Genomic DNA, 25,465 nt, shown 5'->3' with positions numbered 1-25,465 from the left:
CGACACAATGGTGTTAGGCTTGATCACCGGCGATGATGAGTCAGCCTACAGCGAGGAGGTCAGTGACCTAGCAGTGTGGTGCCAGGTTGGTCGTCAAAGACCACAACTACCCAAGTCATAGACTATTTTCTCTGCTGCCACACAGCAAGAGGTACCGGTGCATCAAGTCTGAAACCAACAGGCTCTTGAACAGCTTCTATCCCCAAGCAATATGACTGATAAATAGCTAACAAAATAGATACACGGACTGTTTACCTTGTATCTTTATTGATCTTTTATTTCAATATTTGCACTGTCTCTATGCACTGTCACTCCACACACACAAACACCCACTCCATTGTTTGTTCACTCACACATAATATGCACATACAGTGCATTCGGAAAGTATTCAGACCCCTTGACCTTTTCCACATTTTGTTACATTACAGCCTTATTCTAAAATTGATTAAATAAAAACAATTCCTCATCAATCTACACACAACACCCAATATTGACAAAGCGAAAACAGGTTTTTAGAAATTCTACCAAATGTATAAAAACACAACAGAAATACCTTATTTACTTAAGTATTAAAACCCTTTGCTATTGTAACAGTTTAGCTTCCGTCCCTCTCCTCGCCTCTACTTGGGCTCGAACCAGGGACCCGCTGCACACATCGACAACAGCCACCCTCGAAGCATCGTTACCCATCGCCCCAAAAAAGCCGCGACTCTTGCAGAGCAAGGGGAACAAGTACTTCAAGGTCTCAGAGCGAGTGACGTCACTGGTTGAAATGCTATTAGCGCGCACCCCACAATCCATTTCACACCGGTTACACTCACCCCCCTTTTGACCTCCTCCTTTTCCGCAGCAACCAGTGATCCGGTTCCACAGCATCAATGTAACAGTATAGCTTCCGTCCCTCTCCTCACCCCTACCTGGGCTTGAACCAGGGACCCTCAGCACACATCAACAACTGCCTCCCACAAAGTATCGTTACCCATCGCTCCACAAATTCCACCCCACAAACCATTTCACACCAGTTACACTCTGAGACTCGAAATTGAGCTCAGGTGCATCCATCATCCTTGAGATGTTTCTACAACGTGATTGGAGTCCACTTGTGGTAAATTCAATTGATTGGGCATGATTTGGAAAGGCACACACCTGTCTATATAAGGTCCCACAGTTGACAGTGGATGTCAGAGCAAAAACCAAGCCATGAGGTCGAAGGAATTGTCCGTAGAGCTCTGAGACAGGATTATGTCAAGGTACAGATCTGGGGAAGGGTACCAAAAAATGTCTGCAGCATTGAAGGTCCCCAATAACACAGTGGCCTCCATCATTCCTTAATGCAAGAAGTTTGGAACCACAAAGACTCTTCCTAGAGCTGGTCACCCAGCAAAACTGAGCAATCGGTGGAGAAGGGCCTTGGTCAGGGAGGTGACTAAGAACCCAACGGTCACTCTGACAGAGCTCCAGAGTTCCTCTGTGGAGATGGGAGAATCTTCCAGAAGGACAACCATCTCTGCAGCACTCCACCAATCAGGCCTTTATGGTAGTGGCCAGACGGAAGCGACTCCTCAGTAAAAGGCACATGACAGCCCGCTTGGAGTTTGCCAAAAGGCACCTAAAGGACTCTCATACCATGAGAAAACAGATTCTCTGGTCTGATGAAACCAAGATTGAACTCTTTGGCCTGAATTCCAAGCGTCACATCAGGAGGAAACCTGGCACCACCTCTACGGTGAAGCATGGTGGTGGCAGCATTATGCTGTGGGGATGTTTTTCAGCGGCAGGGACTGTGACACTAATCAGGATCGAGGGAAAGATGTACGGAGCAAAGTACAGAAAGATCTGCTCCAGAGAACTCAGGACCTCATACTGTGGCGAAGGTTCACCTTCCAACAGGACAACAACCCTAAGCACACAAGCCAACACTGCCTTACTCCCTATCGTTCGCACAATTTAGAAAAACTACATTTTAGGGCTTCCCTCGTGCCCTTTTTCATGACAATGCTAGCAGTCACTGAGTGAGTGAGTGCTAGGTATCCACCGACCAGAACATTAAGGGTGTGTTCATAAATTGCCTCCAGTGTCAGAGATCGCTTTGTGTCTTTCCTAAATTCAGAGCGTACACTGTCACTGGGCGCTCTGGCCAGTAGGGTTAATCCGAGTTCTGACGTCAAAGGAACTCAAGCCAAGTGGCTAAAATTGGCTAGTTTGCTAGAGCGCAGAATTAACTAATGATTTTTATAACTCGCAACACCTTTTGAATATGACCGGCGTAAGTAAAGTCGGGGAAAAAATGTTATAAAATTGTTGCCAGCTGCACAATTACAGTCACCAATGCTCAATATAACATGAAAACAGCCTAACCAGCTCTACTAGGGCAGGTAAATTGGTCGGAGTGAGGTGTTCTCTTATGTGTGTCTGGTAGTAGCTAGCCAGTTAGCTTGGGTGCTTGATTGTGATGGTGAGGACGGAACGCTCGGATCAACCATACTTTTCTGCCAGAGTGCCCAGTGTGAGCTTGGAACACTCCGAATTTACAATCTGACACTGCTCTGAATTTACGAGCGCACTCTGGCACTCCAGTGTGAATTTAGGAACGCACACCTAATAGACAATATTTGGTTACAAGTGAGAACCCGGAAGACCGATCACTGATTGCGGACGCCTACTAAAGATAGTTGGAAATGAAAAAGATGGCTATTTGAATCAGCTTCCTCTTGGTTTGAGAACGACTTCCATTCCACCAACTCAATCTGGGGAGTGCAAATAAATATACAAAGAACACCATATCAGTTCACTATTATTTGATAATAACCTTTTATTATTTGAATTGAATGATTAAAATGAACTTTATCAGTTTGAGTTCAAGTATGCGCCTGTAACTACACAGGAAGTAAGTAGAGTTGTGTTTCTCTCGTTACGGTCTTTGTTTTAAACCGCCAAATTCTGAACCCGCATAGTAGGGTGGTGTTGTGCTCAGTTTACCAGTAAGTCGTTGTCAGGGTACCTGTAACCGGTGAGTTTGTTACCTCGATATAGTCCAAATTATTTTATAACATGTCTATCTATACCTGTATGTAGTACATTTTGTATATACATATGTTTTACCTAGCTAATGTTAACTACGGTACTCCGTATATGCTAAGTAACTAACTATCTATCTAGCTTCCTAGTTATAACTGACCTGTTAGTGTCCCGTTTTTTTTTTTATCTAGGTAGGTGGACGGAAAAACAATGTGGAACGACGTTGAACTTCTAATCAATGAGGATACCAACACAGGTCGCCTTTGCAATGTTCGAGAGGAGAATAGTGGTCTGTACCAAGTGGATACTTTGGTCAAAATTGCCTCAACTGAAAAGGTAAGACCAAAAGTAGTCGATTAAACTCAACTCCGCGATTTACGTTGGAGCTCAGACGTCACATAGAAACTACCGTGCGCGATATTTTGTAGGGTGCTGAAATCAATAGTTTTTTGATTAAAAACGTAATTTTACATGTTGTCAGAGGTCCAGTCCACCTCCACCCACAGTAGTCGTCGCTCAACTCCATCGTATGTAGGGAGTTGAGTTTAATTGTCTCGACGAAAAGTTAACGACTCTAACCACATGATTGATTACCTATACAGTTACGAATCACCTTCTACGTGAACACAGTATACAGTGCTGGTGTTGTGCCGAAATCCCCCCTTCTAATGTCCTTAATTTTGGGGCTAGAGTCAAATACTTTGTGTGGCGCAAACTAAACATTTCAGAACAACTATGGCTGAATTATTATCCTTACACTTTCAAAAATACTAGTCGAATAATACATGGGAGAGATGACGAATTCTGGCAAAGAGATTGATTTATAGACTAATACAAAAAATCTGTAGCAGATTTAGGTACGTGTGACATGGGCAGCCGCCCAGGGCGGCATCTTGCCGGTGGCTCGGGGCGCCCCCGGGTGCGGGCGCTGAAGGGGGGATTCGCCCAGGGCGCCATACAAGCTAGAACCGCCACATACACTTGAAACAAATAGCCAAACCGAAAACTGCAGACAAAAATTCGTTATGCTACTAAGATCAGTTTAATGTTGGCTAAACTGACAACTGAGTGAAGAGCAGAAAGGGGGGGGGTTCTGTCAGGGGGAGATTTTCACCACAACACAGGTATTAATTAAATTCATGATCGGCTCTTGACTCTTCAGTGCAAGTTGTTCACATTATTGTTTTCCTGCAGGTGTTGTCAGATCCTCAGCTTTACTCCTCCAGCAGTTCAAATTGCAGCATTGTTGTTGCTGATTCAACTGTTATCCTGTTTGACCTCAGCTATCAGACTATGTTGCTGCATCTTGACTTTGGTTAGTATCTCTTTTGTGTTCTGTGTGTAGATGTCTAATCAAATGATGTTTCATTATGGTGAATGATGATAATTAAAAGCATGTTTATTTCAGACTCTGATGTGGATACTGTGGATGATTGTCTGGACGGGCATTTTCTGGTGGTTTGCGAGAGAAACGGAAACCTCCATCTTATCTATGTGCCTCAAAAGAGCACTCTTCTCACCATAGTAAGAGATGGGGCTGATCTCATATGCCCCATGATATTTCAGCGATTAAATGTGTCAGTGTCATACGTGTGCCAAAAGTGCTTGCATGCTGAGTGCAATATCTTTTTTTATTACTTTTTTTATTTTTTTTACTCTTCTAGGCTTTGCTGAAGAATGTCCCCTCTGGAAAAGAGAAAACATATCGACATCTTATCCTACAGGAGGATAAGACATCTTTTGGTGAGTTGTTCATAGTTTGCCATTTCTTTGGAATAAAATGATACAGTATCATGTATCAGTGTGTTGAGGTGAAAGGTTAAACCTTATCTTTGTTGCCAGGGATGTACCACCTGTTCCTTCTTACTCAAGATGGATTTTTTCACATCACAAACCTTGCCCTGGAGAAGATTCAAATAGGTATTTCATTTTAATGAGGTTTTCAGATAGTTTTCTTTTACTTGAGACCTGTTATATTTAACTTTCAATTATTTTAAACCATATTTTCTCATCTCTGTAGCTATTGAGAAAATGGACATTGGGGCTTTGAAAGAGGTATTTGGCTTTAACTATGTTGGAGATGGTAAAATAAAGATTTAAAACTATATGAAGTCAGAATAATCAAATAATTAACCCCTAACCATCACATCACATTGTTTCTCTCCAGCTCCAGTCTCGATTTAAGACAGACTTCTGTTCCACCAAGGAGATCCATGGAGGGGGATGTAACACAGCAGTGATGTGCAACCTTGGCAATGAAATCCACCTCATGATTGGGGTATGGTTGTGTGCAAGTAACTGCACTGCTTTGTTACAAAAGATTTGTATGTAAAATGCAAAGATACATCCTTGAAAACATAATGTGAGAACTGCTGCCGATAATAGGAAGTTAGACTTTTATTCATCAAGTAGGCTATTCATACAGTATTTATTCAATTGTAACATTTTAACTTTATAGCTTCTCGCATAACTGATGTGGTTATGCCTTCTTTTTGCGTAGGCGGACGGGGAAGCTGTTCTAACCCACTGGAGATTGGATCATAGTCAGGGCACGATGTCTCTCTGTCAGTCCCTGGACTCCAGCCTAATACCAGGTAGTTTTAATAACATTTAACTGTCTGGCTTTGGTTAAAGCTACACTACTTTTCTCCCTGAATTGCTTATGTATGTTATCAATAGTTAGGCTATAGCATTATTTTGAATTGTTGTGTATTAATGTTGCAGTCAAATTTTGCCTTTATCTGTATTGTAGGGGTGAGAAAGATTCTGGTGGTGGACAATCTCATGTATGTTCTTAGCACAGAGGTGAGTCCAGCTGTATGAATCTCCATTTATCAGTTTATAATTTAATTCTTTAGCTGTTTTGGTCATTAGAACATTTTAAAGTTGGACATTAATCTTTCTCTACCTTTTCAATTGGTCTTAGAACATTCTGAGTCTTTGGGACCTGCATTTCCTGGTGATGGTGTGCTGCTGGCCTGACCTCTCCATCCATGACTTCCTACTCATCACAGAGTGTGACTCTGCTTCAATAGCCACGTATGTGTTCACTTCAATGCTATACTATTGTTAAACCTAGACTATTTCTATTAACATGATGTAATGTTTAATTTTTAAATGCTTGTGCTGTAATGATTTTGAAAACAAAACCTCTCCTCTTCATAGGCAAGAAAGTGCCAGCACAAAAATCATTACATTGACCATGCAAGACAAAAGCCAGGTAACTCCAGTCTGTCTCTATGGTTTCTAGACAGCTACTTGTTAGTAATAGTCCCATCATGTACATACATTAATGCTCCTCTGGTATAAATAGTTGTAAGAATCATCTGAGGTCCTCTCTGACTGTGTTTGTTGATGGCAACGCCCTGTTTTGTTATCCTTAGATGAGGAGCCTGCAGGTGCGTTCTCTTCCCTCCATGACTGTCCTCTATTCTCTGGAGGTCTCCTCTACAGCCTGCCTGGTACAGACAAGAATAAGCACGGTAAACCATAAATAATTATAATCCACTCTGATTGCATCAGATATCAGGTTCAGAAAGTACACCAAATTCAAAATGTGCCTGATTGTAACGCATTGGAATGGAATTTCGGTGTACTTCCTGAATTTAAATGGAATTGACTTTCCCAGCCCTGTTATATCACACCATATTACAATACCCACGTAGCGAAGGATAATGGAACAATAAGTCATTGTTATTTTACTTTAGATTATGAAAGTCTGTCAGAGCTTCAGCATCCTACCCAACCTCAGTACATTGTTTTTATCCTTCTGAATTTCAGGACACTATATATTTGCTAGAGGGGATTTATGAGAATTCACGAAAGTAAGTGTTTCTTTGGTTGTTTAAGGACACTAGAGTTTCCCTGAGTAAATACTCAGGTGGTGGAGTTTCACAAATAACTTTGAATAACAGTGAATTGATGTGTAAATGCAATTCTCTTTTTTTTTCTGACAACTAGCTCTGAGGAGCATATATCCTCTGTCGTCATGAGATGCTTCACAGAGGCTTTGCCTGAGAACAGGTATAGTAGTGTCATCACGCACACTGCATATTTCCATATCCTTGCACTAGTGACATACAAGATGTCAGTATCAGTAAACACACTTTTTTGTCCCCAGACTCAGCAGACTTCTCTACAAACACAAATTTGAGGAGGCAGAAAAGTTTGCCATAGCATTTGAGCTTGATGTTGAGGTTGGTGTAATTTTTCTGGGGTTGAAAATTTATTCTAACTAAAATGAATAATAAATGTACTTGACTGACCTGCCTCCTTGACCACCCAGCTTGTCTATAAGGTGAAGCTGGATTTTGTGCTGGAGCAGCTGGCGTCAGCCTCTGTAGGTGGCAATGGGCAGGACGTATGGTCTGACCTGGTGGAGGAGGCAAAGACCAACCTGATGAAGATCATGGTGAGTTTTATCGGGGGGGGGGGTGTATATAACAAAGCAAGATCAGTCAGCCAGCTAACTTTCCTTAATATTCTGGAATATAATCATTGAATCTATAAAGAAATAGACTTGAAAATGGGGATGGTATAATTCTCAAACTTTGACTGGTGTCAGAAGGGTATATGTTTGAATCACAAGCTGGCAAACCTACAGTAGATAGGGCCACAGTGTAATGATGTGCTATTTAACAGTGTGCAGGCCTTCTTGTTCCATACCAGTGTTCTTAAACAAGCCATCTACATTTTCAAATGTAAAAATTCCTTGAAAGGTTGAGATCAAATAAGTACACTGTGCTCATTGACGAGTGTGTTTGTGTGTCAGGATGAGCAGTATGTGGTGGAGTACTGCCTCAAGGCTCCGTGGCCGACCTTTGACACTGCAGAGAAGATGCTGAACCATGCCGCCTCCCGCTGCCCCTCCTCACAGATCCAGGAGGCTCTGGCTAGACTCGCCACCTTCTGCTGTCTCCACAGCCTGGACAAGTTCAAGTATGTTCAATTTGACTGTAATTCTATGCCTGGCTTGCTAAAGGGTATTGAGTATATGTATTGTAACTGTGTAAATTAGTGCCATGCCTGTACTTGCATTCGGAAAGTATTCAGACCCCTTGACCTTTTCCACATTTTGTTACATTACAGCCTTATTCTAAAATGGATTAAATAAAAACAATTCCTCATCAATCTACACACAATCGGGGTGGCAGGGTAGCCTAGTGGTTAGAGCGTTGGACTTGTAACCGGAAGGTTGCAAGTTCAAAACCCCCGAGCTGACAAGGTACAAATCTGTCGTTCTGCCCCTGAACAGGCAGTTAACCCACTGTTCCTAGGCCGTCATTGAAAATAAGAATTTGTTCTTAACTGACTTGCCTGGTTAAATAAAGGTTAAAATTTTTTTTTAAATACCCCATAATGACAAGCAAAAACAGTTTTTTAGAAATTGTACCAAATGTATAAAAAAACAACATACCTTATTTACTTAAGTATTAAGACCCTTTGCTATTGTAACAGTTTAGCTTCCGTCCCTCTCCTCGCCTCTACCTGGGCTCGAACCAGGAACCTTCTTCACACATCAACAACTGCCTCCCACGAAGCATCAAAAAACTTGACTCTTGCAGAGCAAGGGGAACAACAACTTCAAGGTCTCAGAGCGAAAAAAACAATTTAACCAAATCTACACACAATACCCCACAATGACAAAGCGAAAACTAGTTTTTATACATTTTGCAAATGTGTTAAAAATAAACTGATACCTTATTTACATAAGTATTCAGAACCTTTGCTATGATACTTGAAATTGAGCTCTGATGCATCCTGTTTCCATTGATTGACCTTGAGATGTTTCTACAACTTGATTGGAGTCCACCTGTGGTAAATTCAATTGATTGGACATGATTTGGAAAAGCACACCTGTCTAAATAAGGTCCCACAGTTGACAGTGGATGTCAGATCAGGTTGAAGGAATTGTCTTTAGAGCTCTGAGACAGGATTGTGTCGAGCCACAGATCTGGGGAAGGGTACCAAAATATTTCTGCAGCAAGAACATAGTGTCCTCCATCATTCTTAAATGGAAGAGGTTTGGAACCAACAAGACTCTTCCTTGAGCTGGTCGCCCGGCCAAACTGCACAATCGGTTGAGAAGGGACTTGGTCAGGGAGGTGACTAAGAACCCAATGGTCACTCTGACAGAGCTCCAGAGTTCCTCTGTGGAGATGGTTGTCCTTCTGGAAGGTTCTCCCATCTTTACAGCACTCCACCAATCAGGCCTTTATGGTAGAGTGGCTAGATGGAAGCTGCTCCTCAGTAAAAGGCACATGACAGCCTGCTTGAAGTTTGCCTAAAGGACTCAGACCATGAGAAACAAGGTTCTCTGGTCTGATGAAGAGGAGTCTAGTCAGGATTGAGGGAAAGATGAACGGAGCAAAGTACAGAGAGATCCTTGATGAAAACCTGTTCCGGAGTGCTCAGGACCTCCGACTGGGGCAAAGGTTAATGTTTCAGCAGGAATGTCCTCGAGTGGCCCAGCCAGAGCCCGGACTTGAACCCGATCTAACATCTCTGGAGAGACCTGAAAATATCTGTGCAGCGACGCTCCCCATCGAACTTGACGGAGCTTTAGAGGCTCTACAGAAAAGAATGGGAGAAACTCCCCAAATTCAGAAGTGCCAAACATGTAGCGTCATACCCAAGAAGACTCGAGGCTGTAATCGCTGCCAAAGGTGCATCAACAAATTACTGAGTAAAGGGTCTGAGTACTTAGTTATGCTAATGTGATATTGCAGTTTATGTTGAATACGTTTTGCAAAATTTCCTGAAAACCAGTTTTTGCTTTGTTATTATGGTGTATTGTGTGTAGATTAAGTAATAAAAAAAGCAATTTATTCCATTTTAGAATAAGGCTGTAACGAAGAAAAAAAAGAAGGAAAAGTTGAGGGGTCTGAATACTTTCCTAATACACTGTTTAATTTCCTCCTGGTTGTTTCCCTCCAGTGGAATCTCCTGGATTGAGTTTCTGAACATCACAGACTACGTTGGGGACATGCTGTCCCACTTGAGAGAGGGAGACCTGAAGGGGGCCCAGCACCTTTGGCTTAGACACGAGGTAACACAAATTCACACAATCAACTGTTGCACCATAAGACATCTAATGGAGTTTCATATTTTTCTCTTGTAATATGTGGATTTTACTGGAAGATAATTGATATTTGTATGCTGTTTCTGTGGTTGTCCTGTAGGGAGAGATTGCAGTGCAGTTTGATGAGAGAGTTCTTGATGCTCTGCTCAGCTCCTTTCCAGAAGACCTTCCATCCCAGGACCTTTGTCTCTGGCTTAGGAGTGTCATTGTGCCCTTTGTTAGGAGAGTGGTACCTAGAGGACAGGTACAGTGGGCACTCACCATATTCTGTCAGGGCAGAAAACAGATCATGATGACATATGTTTTGATCAGTTTGTATTTCCAGTATTTTGTTGACAAGGCTTTTGAATGATGTGTTTGTAGAAAATTGTTGCGAGGTGGTTGGAGCAGAGGGCCAGGATTCTGGAGTTAACAGAAAAGGTAAAGCCAACACCTTTTCATTGCTAGACTTGAGGAATAATTCTGAGTGCTCTAGTCAATAACTTGACTGATGTAGGTGATCACACATTTAAACATTTCCACATTTCTTCTGCCCCTTCACACTATTCTGTTCCTATAGGGAGACTGGCCCCAGAATGGACTGAACTTGGCGGAACTTGGGTTGCCGTCGTTATGGATGTGGATACCTTCTGTAAGCTGCATTTTATCACCTCTTTCCTTTGGTTACTTTCACTGTCATCCCCCTCACTTCCTATTCCCCTATGCGCTCTCAATTCATGCTCACTTTCAAACACTGGATGTCAAAATGTTATATGCTTAGTCATTGATTAGCAGGAAGTAACCTATCCTGTAATTGTGATTGGTGGTCTCAGGAGGATGACTATGGTTCAGAGGAAGTGGAGCACCTCAAGTCCCTGGTCTCTAACCTCCGCCAGCTGCTGGACCTCTACAACAAGTACAACTGCAGGCTCTCCCTGTCAGTCTTTGAGAAGGTCTGTGTGTGACAGCCATCTGGGGATGGTCTGATTGGAATTTTATCTTGTTGTTTTAAATCTTGTTGAAATTCTGTATGTTATTGTACATGGTATCTCTCTTTATCTGCACTGTGGGTATGTTTAGGCAAGTGTCCGCAGCGTAGCATTCCTCATGCTGGATAAGGTGCCTGCCCCAGAGCTGATCCCTGCCACGGTGGAGGGCAGTGTCAGGCCCTACAGCCTGGAGCACCAGCTGCCCCTGGATGAGCTGCTGCTTCAGTACATCAAGGTGTCTACCTATCTACCAGGAGGCACACTTTACTATGCTTTCTACTTGGCTGCAAATTAACTTAGCTGCTCATATTGTAAATGGTTGTCACTCTGGATTGTTGATTGTCAGACATAATCTGGTTTGAGTCATTGCGTGTCATTTTTGTCTTATTTTTCTCTCTATCCCACTAGGATCTGCTGGAACGCTGCAGCTCACAGACTACTACGTTGTTCACAGAGTGGGAGGCCAAAGCTGTGGCTGTGCTTGGCTGCATCACGGACACTGACGTGAGTTTATACACTAATTAACCACTTCCTGCCCTTCAAGGCTTGGCCACCAAATGCGATTGTAGATTTATGTACATGCCTTGATTGACATAGTATTCAACTGTGCTGTACCGTGTACAGCTGGTGGTAGACGCTGTGCTGGAGATCATGCAGAAGGCCGTGGTGCCCTGGACTGAGGTAGTGGAGAGGCTGGTCCAACAGCACTTGGAGATGGTGGGACCCAAGTAAGACTTACTGATCTGATCCTCCTCTGGTAACAGAGAGCCCTAACTCTCACTTGTTGCAGGCTTGTGGACTGCTTGGGTTCTAATCTTCCATAACCCATCCCACAGGCAGGAGCTTCTGAAGGAAAGCTACCGTCTGATGGAGATGAGGAAGCTGCTCAGAGGCTACGGGATCCGCAACTTCAACCTCTCCAACAACACTCAAATCATGGTAGGACTTTCAGGGTGTGTACAGTATGTAGATGTGTATATTTATGTAATTTCTGATCCATGTTGATTCTCCCTTTGTAGACACTGGTGAGGTACATCCTCAAGCAGGACCTCCCCACCTCCCTGGAGGACTCTCTGAAGCTGGCTGGGGCCTACAAACTCCCCACCTCCCAGATACACATCTTATACCTCATCCAGCTGATTAGCCAGAGCCAGGTACAGTATGTGAGCCCAGCCAATAGCTCTTCCCATGGTGGCTGTTGCTTTCTGATGGGGAATCTCTTTTGTTCTGTGTGTTTCATGTGTGTAATGTCTGTGTGTTGCATCGAAATTGCAGAGCGAGCCATGTGTGACACTCCTGAAAAAGATCGCCCCCGAGGAGGCGGAGTGTGTGATCGAGAGGCTGGCTAACTGGGCACGACTGGAGTTGCAGGACAAAGACCATGTGTCTGAGGAGGTGAGCCTCTTTCAGGAGCAGTAGGGGTGTATTTGCATTCAGCAGATTTCAGGTCTATCATATGTTTATATTTGCATTGACATCTTCTTTTAATAGGTTTGATATCATTTAGAAATAGTGTTTAGTAGTGAGGTTCTGTACATGCCATTTCTCAATAGGAGTATACTCTTCATGCAGAGTCACTTGGGTTCTTATTGTGGCCAATTTCTACAGCACAAGAAGCACCAGATGGTCGTAGCACAAGTGATGGTGGAGGCACTGACGTTCTTACAGCGGATCCAGAAAGGTTGTGGCAGCTTTTAAACTCTTATCAATGTAATACTTGAAAAGACTGATTGCTAAACCTCCCAATATTGACATCATCTCTCAAAGAATTGAACATTCAGTGTCTGAGGTCTTGATAAACTGTGAGTGTACCAGAGTTTGTGTGGATGTGCTAAGAAACTTTTACACGTTAATGTTAATTCTCTCCTGTTTAGGGGATGCCTTTAAAAGTGTGGATTGCGAGAACAATCTGATGATGTTTAAGGCGATTGCTCACCTACAGGTAAGGTTCAATCATGGAATGATTTTGCAGAATGTGAGATGAAGGCCTCACCTAACTCACTCTTTCTGGTCTTTGACCTCCTGTGCTGAAAGGATCCTAATCTACTACATTTACAGGAGGACTTTGACATCTTCCTCACCCCTAACAACTATGAGGACCCCAAGGTGCGAAAGCAGTTCCAGGAGTATCACATCACAGCCTATGAGAACACCCGTGCTCGAGGTCCCTCCAAGAGCAAGGTCACAGCCACCCCCATGGTGGCCAACGACCCTGACGGCAAGACCAAGAACATTTCCACTGAGGCTGGCCTCCGCCGCTTGGCACGGCAGCTCCAGCGCACGGAGCAGGAGCTGTGGGCTGACTTGGCCCTGCGTGCCCTGGGGGTCGGCAAGGTCGACAAGGCCCTCAAGATCCTCAGGTCAGGGGGAAGGGGAAGCAAGTTTAGGGGGGTAGTAAAGGAAAGCAATGCCCATGTTCCTCACTTTTTAATTTTTTTTAATGAAAGCTTGTCATAATCTCTCTCTCATCCACAACATTGAAGTGTTTGATGGTAGTGTGGGCCTTTGCACTAAATTAACTCTGGGTACCTCCCTAACTGTGTCTCTCACTCCTTTCAAACCCATGACCCTGTCCCCATAGTGAGCTGTATAAGCACCATGGTACCACCAGCACAGGGAAGGTGCTTTTCAGTGCTGCCCAGAAGCTGTGCCAGATGCTGGAGGCAGACGTGCCCATGATCCTCCCTGAAGGCGTGGACCTCCCAGCAGTCATCCACAAGCTGGCCTGCCAGGCCGTCACTGTCTGCCACTCAGGTACTGTACAGCACTAACACCCTGAGCCTGGAGGTTAACCCAAGTCTTTATGGGAACTCACACATTTAATTTTAGAAGGCGTTTATCCTCCAATGGTTTAAGTGTAAGTAGTTCACATAAAGTGACACTGTATGACTTTAGCACCCTAGTAAGTGATACCTCTGACTTGAGTATGTGCTCCCTATTCTTTCTTGTTTCTCTCAGACCTGCTCCTGGACTGTGTGGAGCTGTGTAAGAGCACACGGGCTGCCATGGATGTCTACCACCAGTGTCAGCTGTCAGACAACTATGGCTTCATAGCTAAGGTGAGTGCCAGTACGACACTTCACTTTTCCCCATCGAGCTTCCAGATTCCTACCAGAGTCTTCAATGACAACCCTAATCAATAGATTATAATATTAGACATTCACTTAGTCTTTGTTCATGTTCGGTCATCAGGCTTTAATGTCACTGCCATGTGTTCAGGATTTGTCCCTGGCGGCTGAAAGGGACCCGTACTCCCAGTGGAGCTTCCAGGATGTCTTTAAAGAGGACTGCATCATCCTGGACCCCGTGTCTGTCCTGCCAGTCCAGTATGAGATCACCAACTGTCTGCTGCCCTTCTCCTCAGGTACCTAAAATCCTGCAGACTAAGTGTCTCGTATCTGGCATCTTTTTAACATTGTATCACGTGTGATGTTATACTACTTTATAATGCCCAAGCATTGTTATTGATTTGAATTGCATTTAACTCATGTTAATTCATGTTGCAGATAGAAAGCTTTACCCACTGGACTGCTCCTGTCTTTCTCACTGCTCTTTCCAACAAGGTAGCTACTGCAGTTTCCTCCAATTAATAGATGGATATCAATGCAGTTTTTATGCACCCTTAGCCTCATGTGTCCTTGTCCACGTGCAGATGCCAACTTCCTGAACCCGCTACTGGTGCCCCTGGCCTCCATGCATCAGATGCTGCAGGAGTGTAGTCAATTGGAGCTGGCCCTCAGACTGCTGGTCAACTCCTTTGGCAGCTGTCTGCAGCACGTCACCTCCAACATCATGAACATCAAGCTCGGCATTCAGGTATGATGACTACAGTACAGTATCAATGTCAAGATTATGTTTTTCAGGTGTTTTTAAGTGTTTTCTATAGCAGAGGTATACTAATGTACATTTGTTGAGTGAGCAATTTTTTGTAGCGTAAATGACGAACATACAAAAGATTACACCTGAAGTATAACAGTAGGATATCAGTGCCAGAGTTTTACCACATTTGAACAAAATAGAAAACAAACAATATAAAAAATTAAAGGGAAAAACCAGACTCGAAAACAGGAAAAAACCCAGTGTGGTTCATGTACCCCTGTATGCCTCCCCACCTGGTGTTTTCCAGGTGTTTTGTACATATAGTCTACTTCACTAACACATGAAACTAAGGAAATTGACATCAGTCAGGGGTGTACTGTAGTGTCTCACCTGGAACCATGAGCAACCAGTAGCTTGATCAGTCTTTGCATTTCTGTTGATGTTGCTACATATCTCTGTCTAGATTTACACTGTCTCACTGTAGCTGTGTCTGTTCTCTGGACCACTATTCTATATTGTGAAGGGAAGTATTTACATTTTACGTGTTCCCTTTTCAGCTCTATGGTCCGCAGGCCCTGCAAAAATATAGGGCGTGCTTGAGTGATTTGAGAACAACTACTCTGTCCTCTATCAATGCTGTTGCAGTTGCCCTCCTGCACAAGGTGATGTGAGACTATTGTCCTGGATTTCAGGGGAGGATGTCTGACATTCTTCTCTTCAATAAAATTACATTGTATTCCGGCCATGCTGTATGTGTAATTTACAATAGACCTAACATGATTACTATAACAACTGGTGTTTTTACTCTGCAAAAGGTGTTTAACTGGAGAGTGGTGGATTGTGACCTGGCTATTGGACTCTGCACTCTCCTGTCCAAAACCGAGGTGTTTAAGATACTGTGGAAGGTGATCGACAACACTTGGCAAAACTATGATAAGATCTTGGTAAGATCATTATACTTATATACTGTCATTATCTGTTCCATCTTGAATTGTTTGTCATTGTTTTGATTCGTGTTGTATGTGACAGTCGATATGTCCATGATTTTCAGGCTGTGGCTATGGTGGGGGCCCATCTCTGTAACTTGTACAGCGAGCAGGAGGAGCGGAAGAAGTTTCTCTCGGTCATCACCGACGCAGAGTGGGGGATCGAGCTGGGCAAATTAGGGGTGTGTTGATCTTCAATGTTTTTTTCCCCCTATCTATTTAACATTTGCAGTCTTTCAGACATGGCTGGTTTTTTGAAGAAATCACAATGTTAAACTTTGTGTTAATACCTGCTAATTAGGTGCATTCTTAACGTAATCTACCCTCCCTGCCTTGCGAAAGGACTCGGTTTAAAAGCCTTGTCTCTCTCTCTCCCCAGATATCCATCCAGTCTGTGTTTCGTCAGTGTCCGGAGATGAAGAGTAACCTCATCCCTACCCTGGTGAAGAACAAGAACACCACCCCTGAGATTATCCTCCAGTACTGCAGGTGAGCTGTTATAGGAAGTCAACATGCTACTTCAATCTTTAGTTTTTGGGTCTGATACTACTGCATGCTTTGTAGTTGCCTATTGCTGTCTTGTGATGTTACGCTGTAATTAATGAGTGTATGTATGTCCTGTGTGTTCCTCCTACCTGCAGCACCTTTGATCTGAACAGAGACGAAGTGATAAACCAGTACATCACCACCCTGCTGCAGGAGGAGGGGGGAGGGGCAGCAGACCCTGGGGCGGGCCAGGGGGAGCAGCCGCTAGGGCATGCAGACGCCCTGGAGAGAGCTCTGCAGGTCATCCCTATGCTGCACAGCACCAGAAACCTCACCATCAGCCTCAGTGCTGCCATACTCAAGGTCTGAGCATACACAACTCTCAGCATAGGTTTAGGGGTTGATGGTAGGATGTAATGATGTGTAGAGGAAATGGAGTGTTTAACTAGCTCTTGTGTTCCCTTTCCTCCTCAGCTAAGTCCATATAACTACGAGAGGATTGAGGGGGTGCTCAGGATCATACAGACAGCTGATGAGCAGATCACCAGCATCTCAATCAGTCAGGTGTGGCATCTTGATTTCTACTGTGTCTTTGTGCTACATACCTCTGCTAAATAAGTGTAATCCTCAATGTCATATTTTCTTTGGCATTACGATCAAGTCTCATCCACACGCAATACATTTCCCTCATCTCCAGGCAATAGGTCTGCTCCAGCACCTGAAGTCCTACAAGCGCATCTCTTCCCCTACAGACCTGGAGAGCAGCCACCTTCTGGAGAATGGCCTGGAACCCTCGGCCCTGGCCAACATCAGACTGCCCTTCCACCTGCTCATGCAGACCACCAGCTACTGGAAGATCCTCTGTGAGTACGATACTCAGTTTAAGCTTACAATGTTCATGTGGTCAATAAGAGTTCATAAATAAATGATTGAGTGGACCTTTTGCATACTCTAGCTCGTATAAGGATTTGACGGATTCTCTTTCTGTGTTTAGCTCCAGAGCTCAGTGAGGAGACCTTTCCTACTCTGCTTCTGATTAGCAAGCTGATGAAGGTACAGTACTCTGCTCCACTGGTGGCTGTGGTTTATACTGTACATTACTGTTATGTTTGTTTTTAGATATGAGTGGTAAGCCTCCCAGAATTTGAACTAATATTGGCGCTGTATTATTAGTTGTTTCTATTGACTTTAATTTGGTCACCTGTGAATTTGATCCTACTTCTTCCTGCCTTCTGTCAGGTGAACGTTGACAAGCTGTACATGTCAGCAGTGAACCATGTGTTTGAGAAGAGTATGAAGCCCTTACTCCTCGAGCAACATAAGAGGAGGCAAAAACACACCTCCAGCAAGGAGACCTTCAAGGTGGCTAAGACCATCATGGGGTACATTCACTGCATCCAGAATCCAGAATGGGCCGCTGCCACAGCCCATAAAATCGCTCAGGAGCTTCCGCCAGGTCAGACCGTTAGCCAGTCAAAGTGCCATGCCGCTGTTCATGGAGGAGCCGGCCTCTGCATCAATGTTCATCCTATTCACTTTTGTCTCTGCTGTAGGCACTGAGAAGACCCAGTCATTAAAGTTCTGCCTAGCTCTTGGTGACGCATGGCTGAAGGACCCAAAACTTGAGGTTAGACCACATGTTTTGTGTTTAGATTGTGTTGATGCTCTGTGGTCCTCAATGTTGAACTATTATAGATGTAGTTATATCTGTTATGTCTGCGTCAGCTGCTTGAATTCAGGATACCCAGTCTTGTCTTACCTTTCATGCTTTTTTTCTTCGTATATCTAGTCCAATCTTGTAGAATAAAAATTCTCTCCCCTCCGTCTTGTCCCCTGAGCAGGAGGCAGCGCGGACCAAGGTGGAGACCTTCCTGTCCAAGCTGAAGCTGCAGTTCCAGCGCTCGGCCACAGAGAACGTCCTGATGTCCAGCCAGCTGAACAGCCCAGAGCACCTAAAGCTGACAGGGCAGCCCGCCCGCCTCATCGTCATCCTTTACGAACACAGCAGTGTAGAGCAACGCTTCAGGGGCCCTGCTGGCCAAACCCACCCTGGTGAGCCCTCCACCATAACCAGACCAACCACATGCAGGCCCACTTTTATTGCCATATGGCTCCATGTACCTGTCTGTAGGGCTAAGTGGAGCTACAGAATCACTGTATTGATGATATGTACTATAGTCCTTTTAGAGCAAAATGGAACCAGACTATTTTCAGATTAAACATTTTTTTTAAGTTAATTTTTTTGTATGACTAGACATTCACGCTGTATGCAAAGAAATAGCAGCCATCAATAGTGTGGATTTTCTGAAGATCCGAAGCATGCTGCTGGAGAAATGGATCTGCAAAACCGGCCCAGCTGTAGCCAAGGTAAGTCCAACCTTACACTGTCTCTGATCTGCCACAGGTAGACTGGATGAGCTCATCACTAGGGGGGAAAATAGTCATTTTGCACGACATTTTGGAGTATGTGATACATCCTAACCGAAGGCTCTTTATTTTGAAGGACATCAACAACCAGGATTGTGTCAATGACATTCAGGAGGATTCAGATCTTATGAGGTAGCTTCCTGCATTCATCACTTGACTATCATAGCCTTACAGTTCACTATAGACCATTAACAAGGGATGTCTCCCATGTCCCCCTCTCTCAGGGTGGTGTACCTACTGCAGATCTATTCCATGGATGTGGGAGTCTGTCTGTTGAGCCCTATCCTCTCAGCAGAAACATGGGTGAGTTGGTAGATGGGATAGGTCAGGATTGATCTATAAGTTCCTATATTAATCATTACATGTTCCACATTTAGTTTGGAATTGTTGGGCTGGTGGGAAACAGTAGGGGGCTTTACAGAATTGGCTAACACTAAACGCCATGTCATAACAGCGGACATAACTTGTCATGACCCATATTTTTACACCTGTTGTGACATATGTTGCGTTATTTTATGGCTGGTTATGACACTTACATAAGTGTCAACCCACATTTATTCAAATAAGTGTTTGTTTTTCCCTGCCAAGAATTTTCCTTTCATGGAAAGTTTGTTTCTTAAATCCTTTTGTTGTAATGAATTCTTTAGTCATGTTTTAAATAATTCATAGAAAATACACTATGACAGTGTCACGAAGCATTATGACCATCGTAATCATATAAGCCAGATAGGCCTATCACGTACATGACCTTATATCAGTCATCAGTCAAAAAGAGGGTGTCTTGTCCTGCACCTGCATTCATCTCAGTCATCAGCAACAGAGCATTGGGGTAGATGCATGTCTGACATCAATGTGTGTGCAATTACAATGACAATTTAACATGGTACATAAAAAAAAAAAATATATATATATATATACACTGCTCAAAAAAATTAAAGGAACACTAAAATAACACATCCTAGATCTGAATGAATGAAATATTCTTATTAAATACTTTTTTCTTTACATAGTTGAATGTGCTGACAACAAAATCACACAAAAATTATCAATGGAAATCAAATTTATCAACCCATGGAGGTCTGGATTTGGAGTCACACTCAAAATTAAAGTGGAAAACCACACTACAGGCTGATCCAACATCCTTAAAAACAAGTCAAAATGAGGCTCAGTAGTGTGTGTGGCCCCACGTGCCTGTATGACCTCCCTACAACGCCTGGGCATGCTCCTGATGAGGTGGCGGATGGTCTCCTGACCTGGACTAAAGCATCCGCCAACTCCTGGACAGTCTGTGGTGCAACGTGGCGTTGGTGGATGGAGCGAGACATGATGTCCCTGATGTGCTCAATTTGGATTCAGGTCTGGGGAATGGGTGGGCCAGTCCATAGCATCAATGCCTTCCTCTTGCAGGAACTGCTGACACACTCCAGCCACATGAGGTCTTGCATTAGGAGGAACCCAGGGCCAACCGCACCAGCATATGGTCTCACAAGCGGTCTGAGGTTCTCATCTCGGTACCTAATGGCAGACAGGCTACCTCTGGCGAGCACATGGAGGGCTGTGCGGCCCCCCCAAAGAAATGCCACCCCACACCATGACTGACCCACCGCCAAACCGGTCATGCTGGAGGATGTTAGAGGCAGCAGAACGTTCTCCACGGCGTCTCCAGACTCTGTCAAGTCTGTCACATGTGCTCAGTGTGAACCTGCTTTCATCTGTGAAGAGCGCCAGTGGCGAATTTGCCAATCTCTGTGTTCTCTGGCAAATGCCAAACGTCCTGCATGGTGTTGGGCTGTAAGCACAACCCCCACCTGTGGATGTCGGGCCCTCCATACCACCCTCACGGAGTCTGTTTCTGACCGTTTGAGCAGACGCATGCACATTTGTGGCCTGCTGGAGGTCATTTTGCAGGGCTCTGGCAGTGCTCCTCCTTGCACAAAGGCTGAGGTAGCGGTCCTGCTGCTGGGTTGTTGCCCTCCTACGGCCTCCTCCACGTCTCCTGATGTACTGGCCTGTCTCCTGGTAGCGCCTCCATGCTCTGGACACTACGCTGACAGATACAGCAAACCTTCTTGCCACAGCTCGCATTGATGTTCCATCCTGGATGAGCTGCACTACCTGAGCCACTTGTGTGGGTTGTAGACTCCGTCTCATGCTACCACTAGAGTGAAAGCACCGCCAGCATTCAAAAGTGACCAAAACATCAGCCAGGAAGCATGGGAACTGAGAAGTGGTCTGTGGTCACCACCTGCAGAACCATGCCTTTATTGGGGGTGTCTTGCTAATTGCCTATAATTTCCACCTGTTGTCTATTCCATTTGCACAACAGCATGTGAAATGTATTGTCAATCAGTGTTGCTTCCTAAGTGGACAGTTTGATTTCACAGAAGTGTGATTGACTTGCAGTTACATTGTGTTGTTTAGGTGTTCCCTTTATTTTTTTGAGCAGTGTGTGTGTGTGTGTGTGTGTGTGTGGATAGATATGCTCTATAGATAGATAGATATCTTTATAAATTATAAATACACTGACACATAGGCTATGATGTAATGGAATGTTTTGCCTTTTGTGGGTTTTGACACTTGTAGGTGTCACAACAGCAATAAATTGACTCTATGTTACAACAGTGTTATGACCATATAACAGGTTATGATTGTTATAATGCTCGGTGTCACGTAACGTGTTACCCAGAAGTGTGTATGTCAAAGTGTTGAATTCCCATTGTTGAGATCTTCCTAGCCCCTCAGCAGTTCTGGGCCACGTCTTACTTTCTGCCACCGGAGTCGGGCCCTGCTTTGTCTCATCCACATCGCTGACCCCACCACCCTGGAAACACGGCTACACATCCCCAAGACACAAGTCCAGTAAGCGATCCTCGCTCTGATAAAGGCCAGTAGCCATGACTGATTGTCTGTACCTGACTGCTGCTGTTCTGTTGCTGTTTTTCCTTCTGCAGGTATTACCTGAAGTGCTACATCTACCTGTCTCAGCTGGAGGACCTAAACATCCCTTACACAGTGGAGTCGTTCCTCAACAGTCCCAAAGAGGGCATGGTCAAGGGTCTGTGGAAGAATCACAGTCATGAGCCACAGGTAGGCTGACTTGATCAATGTACTGGATGCTTTAGATGATTTCAGTCGGTTTCATTCAAAGTGATGCAACCAAGACGAGGTAGTCAGGTTTGTATTGAGCTGAAGTTGCTTCCTGTCTCTGCAGGCTGTGCGTCTGGTGGCAGACCTTAGCCTGGAGTACCAGGTGTTTGACCCTCAGCTGTGGAATGGGTTACTGCAGAAACTACTGGGCTTCAACATGGTGAGAAGAGGCAGTCCACACAGTTTCAAGAACAATACTACTGCTAGAAATATTAGATTCTGCAGTCTGTCATGTCAATGAAGTTATATGGCATTAAGACAGGATATGTTGTGGTGGCACCAAATTTGGTGTTCCCATCTGCTCTTCAGATAAGCGACTTGCAAAAGGTATTGGTGGCACTGGGAGCTGTCCCCTCTCTCTGGCAGGTAATTACCACCAGGTTCAACGTGTCTCAAGGAGCCCATTGTGTACATTTTAGGGAGAGAAAATTCACAGCCACCACCTACTCTTTTGGCTTGGACAGTTCTTGTTAAAGCTGTATTTTTTTATTTTTTTTCATCCAGGTCTCCAGTTTTTCCAGGACCTGGAGAAGTATGATCCTGGCCCCATTCGTATCAGGTAAATTAATCTATTAGACCACAACTCAAAAACATGAGGGTGAGGTGGAGAAAGTCAGCAAAATCACTGGTTATGTTCTCTGTCACACAGCGTCTCTTCCTCTGAGCCCCCAACAGCAGGCAACCCTCTACAGGACCTTTGTTCTCCTCCTTAAGTACGTTCTGTTGCTTTATAGAATAGGTTGATAACAATTTCTAGAACTGTCACATAGGGATCAAGAATGGTGTCATGGCATTACCATGGTAACATTACTACACAATTCCTCAAATCTTTGACAAAGTGCTGATTCATCCTTTATTCTCCATGTCCCACTCATCCCAGCATCTTCCCTGGTCTCTGGCAGGTGCCCTTTCCTGTTGAATCTGGACCTGATAGGCATCGCCAATCGCTTTGCCCAGTTCAGTCTGCCAGGCTTTGCCCTAGGTGCCCTCCTGCTCATCCCCTGTGCCAAGAGGAAGGGACAGCAGATTCAGGTGATGCAGCTGGGTCTGGGGGTTCCATAAGGATAGTGGTGGTAGTGGCACACCACCAGCCCCCTAACATATCTGCCCTTTACCAAATTGTTCTCTGCATCTTTAGATGGAATTACATTCAATTGTTTTGGTTTAACAATAGCCACAAACTGTCCTAGACTCTGAATAAAACGATTAAAGGTATTGGGAGTGTCTATGCATGAGTCTCTTCCCCATGTTTGATGTGCTTACTGTGTAGTGTATATGATTGCTCCCTCCCAGGGCCTCCTATCAGCATGTAACCCCATCACCATCCTGGAGCAATTGGATGAGCATATGAACACTGGGGAGTTGGCAGGGGTTCCCTCACAGGTGAGCTGCAATCATGTTCTCTTATTGCCTTCATTAGTTAACCACTCTTGGCTCTACTGTATTTGTGATTCATTCTGTTCTCCATAATCTTTTACACATTGGATTATTTTGTTTAGTTGTTGAGAAATGTTGTATGGAATTCAGAATGTCTCATTAACTAATTTCTTCTCCACCCCAGATAAGGGACACAGTCTTGATGTTCATTTGCCAAAACAGGCAGTACCAGAAGCTGTGGAAGACCAAGCACTTTAATCTTCTCAAGCAACACATTGTGTCAAGTGGTGACTCCAACCAGGTGAAGAACCTGGTAGATTATTTGATCTCCCACAGCTGGTAAGTCCTCAAAGCAGTAATTTTACAAGCATCATTTTATGTATAATTGAATGAAAATGTTAACATCACACTCCAGGCAGGTATGAGCAGAGAAATGTTTGTTTCTAATATACGTAATTACTTTAATCCTTACCCTTTGACCTCTGGTGTTCAGTGAGGAGGATGCCAACTCCCTGGCCCATGAGTATCTGAAACACAGGGAGCGTAAAGGGAAACTAATACCAGACATGTCCCCTGCATCCAGTGCCCTGAAGGTAACTATAGTCAGCAATCCTATATAACAGAAATGGTTACTAATGTGAAATTAAATAAATATATGCCATTTAGCAGACACTTTTATGCAAAGCAACTTAGTCATGTGCGCATACATTTTTTTTGTATGGGAGGCCCCAGTGGGAACCAAACCTAAGATCCTGGCATTGTAAGTGCTGTGCTCTACCAACTGAGCCACACAGGACCACTAATATGTCATTTCACTTTTAATTTTTATTTTTTGGGCTTGTTTTGCAGAGGTTTCTCAGCATCGATATAGATAAGTAAATGGTGTGGATATGAACAGGATGAAGAACACATATGGGACAAAATATATTCACAGTATGTTTATTCAAATGTGTGTCTCTTTGGGCTAGAAATGCAATGTTTGCACTTACTGTCTCCTTACAGTGAATATTACATGTGAATAGATTGAGTATCTATTTTATAAAGAACTACACACTAAACATTGTTTCTGGTGGGAAATGTTATAGTGGAATGACTAATGACATTTTTATTACAACATACAGTTATCAAGCAATATAAAAAGTTGTCTACAGTTATTTTAGTTAAAGCAGCAATTAACATTTACATTTTAGTCATTTAGCAGACGCTCATATCCAGAGAGACTTGCTTATTACCTTCAATTTCCTGTCCTACACCATACCAGTCTCTGTCTTGCCTACATGTGTGAAAACATTGATTTTCTTCATTCTGTAGTAAAAAATATAGGAAGTGAAGGCCCAGTGCAGTCAAAATGAGTTTTTCCTGTGTTTTGTATCACATTATTCAACACTTAATGAAACTAACTCAAAGTGTGAAACAATTTGGTCAGCCATCACCAGGCTGTAAATTAGTTATTAGATCAATAAGAAAAGTTCAAAACCTCTGCCAATGACTGCTAGTTATTAGTTTTTCTCTCCCCACTCATGCCACTCATAGACAGTCCTAGCAAAATTCTTGCTTGAGATATTGCTTTCTTGCTAAGAAGCTATTTTTGTTACTTGACATGTCTATATTTGAACATTACAAACCATCTACTTGGTACTATCCAATTAAAGTCTTTCCGAAATAATATTTTCAGGCTCTGATTTATATGTTATGATGTTCCTGTCATATAGGAATTATATAGCATTGCGCTGTGAACCACAGTATGAAATGTATTTTACCATCTCAAATGGAAAACAAATACCAATGGCATGTTCAGAAGTAAATGGTCCACTGGTATGATCATCATTTAAAGGAAATTCTATTACATTTACATAAGTAATTTAGCAGTATCTGATATACAGTTTGAAGTCTAAGTTTACATACACCTTAGCCAAGTGGGTCAGAAGTTTACATACACTATGTATGTATTTGGTAGCATTGCCTTTAAATTGTTTAACTTGGGTCAAATGTTTCGGGTAGCCTTCCACAAGCTTCCCACAATAAGTTGATTGAGATTTGGCCCATTCCTCCTGACGGTGTTGATGTAACTGAGTCAGGTTTGTAGGCCTCCTTGCTCGCACACGCTTTTTCAGTTCTGCCCACACATTTTCTATGGGATAGAGGTCATTTTCTAT

General features: G+C 43.6%; 1 protein-coding gene across 3 annotated transcripts; it reads left to right on the top strand.

Annotated features, from left to right (window-relative positions):
* Window positions 1-2,289: 2,289 nt before the first annotated feature.
* kntc1 (kinetochore associated 1) lies at window positions 2,290-24,977 on the top strand. 3 transcript variants are annotated; one of them, XM_024438685.2, is made up of 62 exons: window positions 2,290-2,375; window positions 3,210-3,354; window positions 4,213-4,333; window positions 4,427-4,542; window positions 4,683-4,761; window positions 4,861-4,938; window positions 5,039-5,073; window positions 5,186-5,296; window positions 5,519-5,612; window positions 5,771-5,823; window positions 5,945-6,057; window positions 6,184-6,238; window positions 6,402-6,500; window positions 6,799-6,842; window positions 6,979-7,041; window positions 7,139-7,214; window positions 7,304-7,429; window positions 7,790-7,956; window positions 9,955-10,066; window positions 10,200-10,343; window positions 10,463-10,519; window positions 10,659-10,730; window positions 10,912-11,031; window positions 11,159-11,302; window positions 11,476-11,571; window positions 11,692-11,795; window positions 11,904-12,006; window positions 12,087-12,221; window positions 12,343-12,462; window positions 12,676-12,748; window positions 12,942-13,009; window positions 13,126-13,427; window positions 13,649-13,821; window positions 14,026-14,126; window positions 14,287-14,431; window positions 14,574-14,630; window positions 14,720-14,883; window positions 15,444-15,548; window positions 15,702-15,830; window positions 15,938-16,054; window positions 16,252-16,361; window positions 16,514-16,721; window positions 16,833-16,922; window positions 17,056-17,221; window positions 17,353-17,411; window positions 17,598-17,814; window positions 17,912-17,985; window positions 18,197-18,410; window positions 18,613-18,725; window positions 18,862-18,917; window positions 19,010-19,088; window positions 21,520-21,644; window positions 21,737-21,872; window positions 21,997-22,092; window positions 22,242-22,298; window positions 22,437-22,491; window positions 22,582-22,645; window positions 22,835-22,964; window positions 23,226-23,315; window positions 23,494-23,648; window positions 23,803-23,902; window positions 24,159-24,977. In XM_024438685.2, the coding sequence occupies exons 2-62, from the start codon at window positions 3,229-3,231 to the stop codon at window positions 24,186-24,188; spliced, it is 6,621 nt and encodes a 2,206-aa protein (XP_024294453.1). In that variant the 5' UTR covers window positions 2,290-2,375; window positions 3,210-3,228; the 3' UTR covers window positions 24,189-24,977. The 3 variants fall into 3 exon arrangements, with proteins under 3 accessions (XP_024294453.1, XP_024294452.1, XP_024294454.1); XM_024438684.2 differs by lacking the exon at window positions 2,290-2,375 and adding an exon at window positions 2,444-3,010; XM_024438686.2 differs by lacking the exon at window positions 2,290-2,375 and adding an exon at window positions 2,445-3,010 and having other exon boundaries at window positions 18,200-18,410.
* Window positions 24,978-25,465: the final 488 nt, after the last annotated feature.

Source organism: Oncorhynchus tshawytscha, linkage group LG12, assembly GCF_018296145.1.
Source record: "Oncorhynchus tshawytscha isolate Ot180627B linkage group LG12, Otsh_v2.0, whole genome shotgun sequence".
NCBI lineage: Eukaryota > Metazoa > Chordata > Actinopteri > Salmoniformes > Salmonidae > Oncorhynchus > Oncorhynchus tshawytscha.
The sequence above is the reverse complement of the archived record's forward strand: the minus strand, read 5'-3'. Positions and strand labels throughout refer to the sequence as shown.

Excerpts from the sequence above, each read along its gene's own strand:
- kntc1 (XM_024438685.2), top strand. The coding sequence starts at position 3,229 with ATGTGGAACGACGTTGAACTTCTAATCAATGAGGATACCAACACAGGT. Across the intron at positions 18,411-18,612 it reads TGCTGGCCAAACCCACCCTG|ACATTCACGCTGTATGCAAA; the intron begins GTGAGCCCTCCA and ends TTGTATGACTAG. Across the intron at positions 23,649-23,802 it reads TATTTGATCTCCCACAGCTG|TGAGGAGGATGCCAACTCCC; the intron begins GTAAGTCCTCAA and ends TCTGGTGTTCAG.